We start from the raw sequence: 10,358 nt of genomic DNA on the forward strand, positions 1-10,358 counted from the left end.
GTATAATTACACTGTAACAAATTCACCTTAAGATTAAGAGTGTTGATGGAGTGTTGGTTAAAAGCGTAATCTCATGTTGCTAATAAACGATTTACTTTCAGATTAGCTTGCTGGGCATACTGAAAAGTGAAAGAAGAGATTCTGCTTGGAGTCAGTCTGTCTATAAAAAAGTCTCCAACATTCTTCAAATGATCTTTTTTTCTGAAAAAAGCAACTCAAAGGTCTGAAACTACTTGAGGGTCATTAAATTGAAGAATAAATGTACATTTTTTGGGGTGAACGATTCTTTAAAAGGCAGAGCGCACATGCTTTTAGAGACTGATCTGTTGTGTGGAACAAGGATGTGGGTCACTCAGCTGACACGGAGCAGCTAAAACAACAGAAACGCAAGCAAGGATCTAACGAATGTCAACTATTTTCACGACTCATTGTGCAACACTGTTCCTTATCTGTACATGTGTGCTCGTGAAGCCTTGTCATAGCCGCACACACACACACACAATTCCTTGCCCAGTGTTTTCAAGGACTGCACAGCTTGAAAAACCAGTCTTTGTTGCTATGGTTAAAATAGAGGGCATTGTGGGGAAAAAGCCATTAGTGCCCGCTGCACTTATGCACACACACACACACACACACACACACACACACACACACACAGAGCTGTCACCATTCAGGGAACAATATAAATAGTGTAAAAATAAATAAATAAATAAATAAATAGCATTGTGTTCAAAGAATCATGTCCTCAAATCACAAACGTCACTGAAAATTAGCATGGTGCTTGGCAATTATCACAGATGAAAATAATTGCAGGTCATAAAGCACTTTCCATTCATTTTGCTTAAACTGTAATGATATAAAACAACTTCGTATTTACAGTAAACTGAATCCATTATTTATGTAAACTAATGCTTAAATATGATAGGAAGCATTTGATTCTGCTGCTAATTGTCGTATAACTTATTGTTACCATTTTGAAACCAATAACAAAGCTGACAGAGATGCTAGAGAAAAAAACTATAGATCTATATTGAGGAAAAGAGCCTTTAGGTTTCATTGAGGGTAGTGTTTCAGAAATGAATTCAGGTAAAGGCTGAACTCACTTGTCATCTTTCTCATAGATATTTAGGCCCAGAGCATCCACACCCAGCCACAGCTCCGTTCCCTTCTTGTTCTTGATGTCAAAATAGTTCACACCATACATTTCCAGATCCTGAGCGATTTTCAAATACTCCAGCATCGCGTCCTCTCTAGGAACAGATTAGAAAAATTAAATATAATTGAATACACTTTCAGTTTTAATAGTCTGATCAGTGATGTGAGGATAATCATTCAGCATTTGATATTACGGTAAGATTTGGCTACATTTAACATCAACACAAATACAACTTTAGTCTTTCTGCTTTAAAATAGAATGTTTAATTCAATATACTTGCCATTCGTTTGCATCTATTTGATTATTAGCAATTTCTTAGTGAAAATGGATTCAAGGAAAATCCCACACAGCATGTTTTCAGTTTAGGGTTTCGCATATTACATAACATTGTGCATATAGATTAAATAGCCATACGCTTAAAAAAAAAAAAAAAAAACCCTCACATAAACCAGATAAATAAATGCTTTGCAGATAGAAAGTTCTTGATTTAGTCATGTAAATAAATGAAAGAAATAAAATCATTCAATTGTTAAAAAGAGGTTAACTAAAACTGATTTGTTAATTTTTATTTCTGTCAAAACAACAATAAACGGGCCTGAACAGAAACAAAAACTAAAGCAAACCAGAAAGACTCTAATTATGTTGTTATTACAGCATTTATTTATTTTTAATCTCAAAATAGCCCTTGTATACATTTGGGATAAGACAATACATCCAAGTTCAGTGCTCCATCAAATTACATTAACAAAAGAAATGATTTCACATTCATAGAAACTAATTAAATGCAAGCAATTGCCTGCTTTAAGGTTTGAATTGTTAAATATGCAGTTGTAGTCAGAATGATTAGGCCCCCGTTTATTTTTTCCCCCAATTTATGCTTAACGGAGAGATTTTTTTCAGCACATTTTTAAGCATAATAGTTTTAATAACTCATCTCTAATAACTGATTTATTTTGTCTTTGCCATGATGACAGTAAATAATATTCGACTAGATATTTTAAGACACTTCTATACAACCTAATGTGACATTTAAAGGCTTAGCTAGGTTAATTAGGTTAACTAGGCAGGTTTGGGTAATTAGGCAAGTTATTGTATAATGATGGTTTGTTTGGAAGACTATAGAAAAAATATAAAGCCTAAAGGGGCTAATAATTTTGACCTTATAATGGTTCTTAAAAAAATGTAAAACTGCTTTTATTCTAGCCGAAATAAAACTAAGACTTTCTCCAGAAGAAAAAATATTATCAGACATACTGTGAAAATTTCCTTGCTCTGTTAAACATCATTTGGGAAATTTTTTAAAAAGATCAAAAGGGGGGTAATAATTCTGTCTTCAACTGTATGTATTTTTAAACAAAGCATCAAAATGTGTGCGAAAATAATTCTGATCTGTACTTATTTATAAAAATATAAAACAATAAAGTTATCACAGTAAACTTTATTATATTGTAAAGGAGTAAGAAGTACTCGTCTTGCTGAGAAACTAAGTGATTTGAATGATACAGATTTAAAATTAATACATTTTTAATAAGTAATGAATTAGTATTTTCAGGCTGCGACTTGACGGCCAATTATGATTTGTTGCCTCAGATTTTTTTGCTTGCCCGTTTACACGTTCTTTTTATTGTGACCCATATCTGATTCATGCGTTTACACTTGCCATACAATTTACGACATCGCACATGCGTAAAGGCGGGTTCTAGCATCTGTGACACACTAGACACGATGGAAGAAATGATCTTGCTTTTAGCACTGCGAAATACGTGAAGTTCGCCCAACTTTAAAATTATTTTTAGGTCGGGGGAAAGGGCCGTCATCGCAGCTTATGCCTATGGTTTATATATGGTGTCCTCCACCATTCAGAGGATTTTGTGGGTACGAGAGAGATCTTAGGTCTGGTGGAAGCAAATTGTGGTGACCAACCACTTTCCTCCATGTTTCCTCTGTTGTTGTTGTTGTTGTTTACTGCGTCGGAGTTTCTCCATCTTCTTTCTACGTCATTAAACCGCAGAGAAGTACCACATTGTCGCAAGGTTAATGACGTACAAAACTGAATGCCTCAATAAATCTGATCTGCCTGTTTACATGATAGTGGCATCGTTACATATCCGAATTATATCCACATATGAAGGAGGCCTGAGACTGATCTCTGAATATCCGAATGCATGCGTTTTTTCGTGTTTGCACGGTCATAGAACAGGTCCGATCTGTGTCACATACTAGCACGAAATCAGAATTGGGTCACATTTAACTGGCAGTGTAAACGGGGCCTTAGATTTCTAATCTAAGATTTATAAATAATTCTAATAAAGCCCGGCCAGATTTGTGGTGTATACTGTAAACTGTTACACTGAATGATATTTTAGTATGTTTTTACTGTAAAGCATGGTTTAAAAAATGCATGATAGTCTATTATAACTCTAATGCTAGAAAAAACATTTGTTTTTTTGCATTTGACCCGTTGACAACCACAATAAGTTCCTTTTTCATTTACTGCTATATGGTTTCATGTGTTTATAGCAAAATCAAGATTAAATAGGAAAGGTTGAGGCATAAGTAGGCCCACACAGAATCTGTGTGCGCAGAAATCTGCAGACTTCCATAGATTTTTAGCCCATCACTGAGTCTATGTATTTACTAGTTTAAATGTGTGTAAATTTATATTTATTCAGTTTTTAAATTATTTTCACTAATATTATTGTGATATAATAAAAGTAATATTAAAACGTTCATATGATTTATTTACAATACAGTTTGTAAAGTAATATTTTCTGTCTTTCAGTAGATATATATTATATGAGAGACTTTGTTTTCCAATTGACCCTTCGCTAAGCCACACCCAAAAACCGCCACCCATCAATCGTGGCTTAGCAACCGTAGCTGCGCACTGCGGCTCTGTTAAGCTTTCGAGCGAGGGAAACAAGCCAATATGGATTGTGCAAATCCGATAAACGGTATCCTTAAAGTTTGATCGGGTGTGGTAAATTTTTTTCCCTTTTCAAAACCCTCTGTGAGGGAGCTCTGTGAGGGGCGTTAAGTTGGTTTTGTTTTGATATTCCTGGCACATTCAGTGATAGACGGCAATAACTCAAACACCTCTTACGTTACCCTAAAAAGATCTAAACTGCGTTTCCTACAAAATTACACAGCAGTTCCCAGCTGTCTTTTTCTTGTCTTTTTTTCACTCGTTATTATGAGCACTGCTTTGTTTAAGCCCTCGCCATAGTAGTCATACAAATAGCGATCAGATTTCTATCCAATTCAAGCTACTAATATTTGAAATTGCATATCAACAGAACAAAACCAAGATGCAATCACAATCTGAGCACTTGCGATCAATATACTTCACCCGCAGCAGTTTTTCAGTCATTTATAACCCTTGTGCCCATGTCAGAGCTACAATTCACAGATGTTTTCGTTGGTCTTTTGGAGATTTAGTCATTGGTAAAGATGTTATATTGGGTTAGTGTCTGCTTTTATATTTGGTGTCAGATTAATATTTGCTGGTAGGGAAAATCTATTTGGTCACTTCTGCTATTTATACTTTGATTTGCATTTCAATTTATTTATTTTTTCCACATAACTGCGAATTAGAATAGAAACTGTATAAAGAGCCCACAAACATACTGACAGTTATAGGTACTGTACATTGTTATGGGTCAATGATGCTAATATTTGGTACAAATCCATCAATTTCATCTTTCTGGCTGTTCTTTCTATGAATGAATTATGTTGAAGCACTGTGCATGCGTGTTTCCTCGTCGGTTAGTAACGATCTATTTCATTGCAGAACAATTAATCTTTCAGGCTTTTTGGCTCAAAAAAAAAGAGAAATCAGAGTTTAATTTGTTATCATTAGATCATTTTAAAATGTCACCTCTCCTGCTGTGCATGAACTAAGCTGTTGAATGGTCAGCGTATGAGGCGGCTAGGCTAACCTAGCTTCAATTTTAATCAAGTTATTTTCTAATCGATTGCATATTATGTCATGAATATACCCCTATTTTGCATTCTGCTTTTTTTTTTTTGTCTGGCTTTCTCAGATATCTCACCTGTTCGCCAAAAATGACAAATTATATCCCTGGGAATGTCTGACACTGGCGCATACACTATGTAATAGACGTGCCAGGCATGAAAGCTTGACAGGCGTAGCAGCAGTAACTAAGGAGGGCGGGGCTTAGCGAAGGGTCAATTAAGTGGATCTAATTGGATTAGCGTTGTAAACAATAAATAAAAGTTAAACAGCTATTGTTTTTTATTTCATATATTACGTTTATAGTTATGATACGTCCTAAAATCATTCCGCATAAATCCACAGATTTTTTTTATAAAATTCTCTGCAGAAATGGCAAAAAAGTCTGCAGATTCTGTCTGGCCCTAGGCATAAGCAACCTGTAGCTACACCCATTTTACACTGAATACCAGCATGTTGATACATGTAAAAACTAAGAAAGAAGCCTCTATAGGGCAAACTATAATTAATGGATTCACACTTCAATACAAATTCTAAAGCTCCATCTACCATAGTACATCCCAAATAAAACTGGAAATGAAATGACTACAGTAAATGTCAAATTTACCTGAGCATCCCACGATGCTCCTCATGCCACACCTGAATCCTCTCCTCCCACTGTTCCCGTGACAACTTGTGCTGATCCAGAACTCTGCAGGACACAACAGCAAAGAAAATGTTTTTGACACTGTAAAGAATCACAATCTATATGGACATATGGAGCATCGTTATCAGGTGTGACAGTACACACAAATGATGATGAGTTTCCATTGATAAGTGTACACAAGTCAAGCTTTAGAGTGTTTAAAGTCATGCAGATGTAAAAACTAATGTTATAAATGGCTTTTTTTGTTGTTCATTTCAGTTGTTCACACAGAATGAGGTGTCTGAAGTAAAGGGCAACGCATCGCCTCTCAAAAAAATAACTAAATGTAAATAATTCTCAGGCTAAAGGAAATGTAATGTCACGTCTGTACAACTAAGGTCAAACAAACCTTTCTAGATTGATGATGAATAGGATGCATGAAAAGAAACTTTAGCAATCTTCAGGAATGAATATTTGGAGTTTGCATTTCACTGTATTTATTCAGTTTAAGGGATACTGATCTGTTTTTTGCCTTGTTTTGCAATGATACGTAAATACATGATCACATTTAAGGTCATGTCCACACTTTTCCATTAAAAAGCGCACCATTTTCTATCCGTTTTGGCCTTCCGTCCACACTGAGATGGCATTTTTAGGAAACGTAAACATGTTTTTTTTGAAAACTGTCAAGAGAGGATACATTTGAAATTGACATTTTCATGTTGCAGTTTGGACTGTGAAAAAGGAGTCTTTTGAAAAATATGGTGTATTTTAGTTATGCGACAGTCATGTTATTAATTCAGCTAACATGGTGGACGACACTGTAAAGCAAATGGTTTGAAAACTGTCCGTTTTGACAACTTTATTAAAGGTGTTGTAAGTTTTTGACTCTTCTAAACCATGAAAATATCATAATATGTTTGCAGATATTTAAGAAACATGCTTGTTTATCTGAAAAACAATGCTGAAGTCAGATATTCTGCTTTGAAAAGTGCGTTACGTAACGGACATTTAACCTGCCCCCATTGCCAGTTTGGCTAATTATATTTTAGCTCACAGCGTATTTTATTTATTCACTCAAAAAGGCTCTCAGAGAATGCATCCGTGACCGAAATGCAACCTCTGCTGGACAGCAGTAGACTCCGAAAAGAGATGCAGATTCAGAGTTTTACATGAGGTTATTAATTAGCAAATAATATAAACATTACAAGCGTAAATAGTAGGTGAGCAGGTTACATTGTGACCCCCTGTCCAAACAACACACTACGTGACTAGATTTGCAGTGATAAGCTATTTGACTGTTTGCACCAGACCCGACAGAAATTTAAATACAGTCATTCTGAAGCACAGAATAGTGCACATACTGCACTCCAGCGAAATGGTATGGTTTATAACCTAATTAATACATATTAAACCTCTTTAGCATAATTAAATGTACATCAGCCTTTGGCTCGATAGTCAGGCATGCTCCTGTTTATGTCATTAATCTGGCAACATGCGCTTGCTTGTGTTTTGTACCATGCGTGCAATACCTAGTTCAGCCACTGGGTGTCAAACTTACATACTGCACCTTTAAAGATTAATGTCAGTTTGTACATGTACCATACTGTCTCTCTTCAAAGGACAAGTAATGTTTACTGGGAGCTGTTGTTCAGCGGTGAAAGCAGATGACAGCCACAACGTTTCAAAGAAATGGAAAATAAACAAAGGCCCGGTGGATATGACGCAGGTAAAAGCATCCTGCATGTGCATATGGAATACTGAATCAAAGTGTTCTCAGTCCTTTTAGTGTGTAGGATGGAAAGAATTGAATATGATAGTGTGGACTTGGAGCATTTTAGGACGAACTTATGCCCTTTTCCAATTTATATGGATTAGTGTAGACCTATCCTAAGCTAGAACCATGTTAAAAATCATGTTTACCCATTATAAACAACACATCTGCACTACCAATTTGCACTAGGTGAGCCTGTCAATAATAAAGCAGCAAAAAAGTAATGTGTAAAAGTTACTTTACTAGTTACTTGAAAAAGTAATCTGATTACATACCTTAGGTGACTTGTAATGCATTACATCAACACTGAACACTTTTGACAGAATTAAGCACACGCAAATGTAATTTCATGATCGTTTTAACGTAAAACAGCAATGCGTTTCCATACAAATTAACTTGACAAATAAATGGAGCTTAAGTAGCATTTAGAATAGTATGTTACATGTGCTTATTGCATTAGTGATGCATTTAAATTATTAAAATCGCAGTGTCTATAAAACATTAATTCTATTTATTTACTAGCATTAAGACAGTTTCTGCTTGAGTCGCAAGTAAATAACTTCCATCACCCATCATGGCATTATCAAGCTACATTTTTTTTAGTTTAATATGGGCACCCTTTAACAGCGGATCATATTTGTGCGTTTAATTACATTATAGTGCTTGTTTTGTGGTTGTTGATTGTAAATGCTGTTGTGGCGTCATCGAGCAGGCTCACCGTTGAGGCAGCAGGCGTTCTGAGGTCAGGTATCCAGGTCTGTGCAACTCCTTGCTGAAATCTCCAAATTTGGCCTGCACTGAATAGGACGCCAGAAGCACGGCAGTCTCTGGAGGGCAATAGATCTCGTCACTCAGAATGCCGTCTTTCACTTGCATAAAAAAGAGTTTTTGAGTGATGTCCTGGATCAGTTCATCTGCTACGTCTTCTGGGAAGAATTTAGCGCGAAACTTAAACTGCAGCGGATTCTCTTTCTTCACATCCTGAGATGAGACCTGCAAAAAGAGAGAGAGAGAAAATTGTCACTATTTTAAAGGTACAATTCTTACTATTAACAAACCATTGACTGACTTTTAGCTCAATAAACGCATGATATGCTGCTTAATAATAATTATTAAGGTAGTAAAACCCAAAAAGTTAAGGTAACTCAAACTATTTGAGGAAACTGATTGCAACAAACCATTTAAGTTCAAAAACGAATCTTAATGAGTACTGTGAACTTAATCCATTTGAGTAAACGAAGCAATTTGAGCACAGTAAAATCCAATAAATGAAGAGAACTCAAATCAAATGAGTACTGTAAAACCCATTAAGTTAAGGCAACTCAAACCATTTGAGGAAACCGATTGCAACAAAGCATTTGAGTTCAAAAACTTATATACAGGAGTACTGTGAACTTACTCAATTTGATTTGAAGTAACGAGGTATTTATTTAACCTTCAACATGGAGTACAAAACTTTTCAAATTAGTAGAATTAACTTGCAGGATATTTTGAGTTAACTACACTCTTCATTTGATTAAGTTGACTGTTGGGTTTTACGGTGTAGGATTAGGGATGTGCTGTAGAATAAAATAATGCAGATTATGTACTTAACTACTAGTAAATTCCAATACTTTAATACTAGACCAATAATAAGGTGTTACCAAAGATCTCATACTGAGCATCTCATGACAAGTCCATTTACAACACCTCATTAAAAAAACAGTGTTTCGGAATTATGTGTTAATTATTTCAGTCATTGTTTTTCTTTGTGTTCAACAAAGCTCCAGCAGATGCGAGGACTAGATGCATGTAATTTAACTCTTAAACATTCTTAAAGAGACTGGCATTTGATATGAATGTTTTTATCTATACACTGATAAGTTTTGGTCCTCTGATCTGAAGAGCAGCGCAATATTAGTGTTCAATTTAGTACAAGATTTCATTTTCATTCATTTTTCTTTTCAAAATCAATCAGTGCAGGTTTGTTAAAGTGAATTAATATTAATAACAGCAAAGTAAAATGCAATTAACAAGCTAAATAAAAGATACAGTTTAATAATATTGTTTTAGATTTTCTGAAGAAAAATACTAATTAATATTTAATTAACACTTTAAAAGATCCATTTGATAATTTCGGGGTTCTCAAGCCTTGATCAACTTCAAATTCAAGAACTTTCATTTCACTTCATGACCAATATCCTTAAAAATCGGTGAACTAATGTGGGGACACATTTCACGTGAAAGCAATGTTTTTTGTACGATTTTTGTTACAGATTTAATGCATTAAAAAAAATCAACTAAGAATGCAATTAAGTTTTAAAAACAAAATAAGAAAAATAAGACTTTGCCCACTGGCCTCTGTCCATCATGGCCTCCTAACATCCCCATATCTTAATTGGCTTCATCACTCTGTCTCCTCTCCACCAATTAGCTGGTCTGTGGTGTGCGGTTTGGCAGATGCTGCACATTGGTGGATGAGGAGATTCCCCAAAAATGTGTAAAGCGCTTTAAAATGTCTTGAAATATGCTATATAAAATGTAAGGAATTATTAATCAAGCATGCATAAACCAGGAAATGTTGGCAATAAATAAATAAATAAGTAAATCAACACAATCTCATTGCAATTTGTAAATTTCAGGGGCAGTTCAGGAAGGCCAAATGGGGTCCAAGTCGGTACTAGTAAGCTGTACCTAATAAAGTGGCCGGTGAGAATATATTTGAATATATTTACAGTATAGGTTATAAAAAGTATTATTTTCTGTATTTTAGTATACATTATATGAGAGACTTGCTTTGTTTACCAAACAAATGGATCTTATTGTATTTGTATTGAAAACCTTAAAGTCA

At 35.0% G+C, this 10,358-nt stretch overlaps 1 protein-coding gene across 1 annotated transcript in view; it reads right to left on the reverse strand.

Annotated features, from left to right (window-relative positions):
• ezrb (ezrin b) overlaps positions 1-10,358 on the reverse strand; it is a 66,965-nt gene that overhangs the window by 25,795 nt on the left and 30,812 nt on the right. Inside the window, exons 5-7 of the mRNA XM_056480682.1 lie at positions 8,247-8,521; positions 5,737-5,820; positions 1,104-1,250 (exon numbers count right to left, since the gene is read on the reverse strand). Of these exons, the coding sequence (XP_056336657.1) occupies positions 1,104-1,250; positions 5,737-5,820; positions 8,247-8,521 (506 nt within the window). The remainder of the gene's footprint in view (positions 1-1,103; positions 1,251-5,736; positions 5,821-8,246; positions 8,522-10,358) is intronic.

Source organism: Danio aesculapii, chromosome 20 (assembly GCF_903798145.1).
Source record: "Danio aesculapii chromosome 20, fDanAes4.1, whole genome shotgun sequence".
In the NCBI taxonomy this organism is placed as follows: domain Eukaryota; kingdom Metazoa; phylum Chordata; class Actinopteri; order Cypriniformes; family Danionidae; genus Danio; species Danio aesculapii.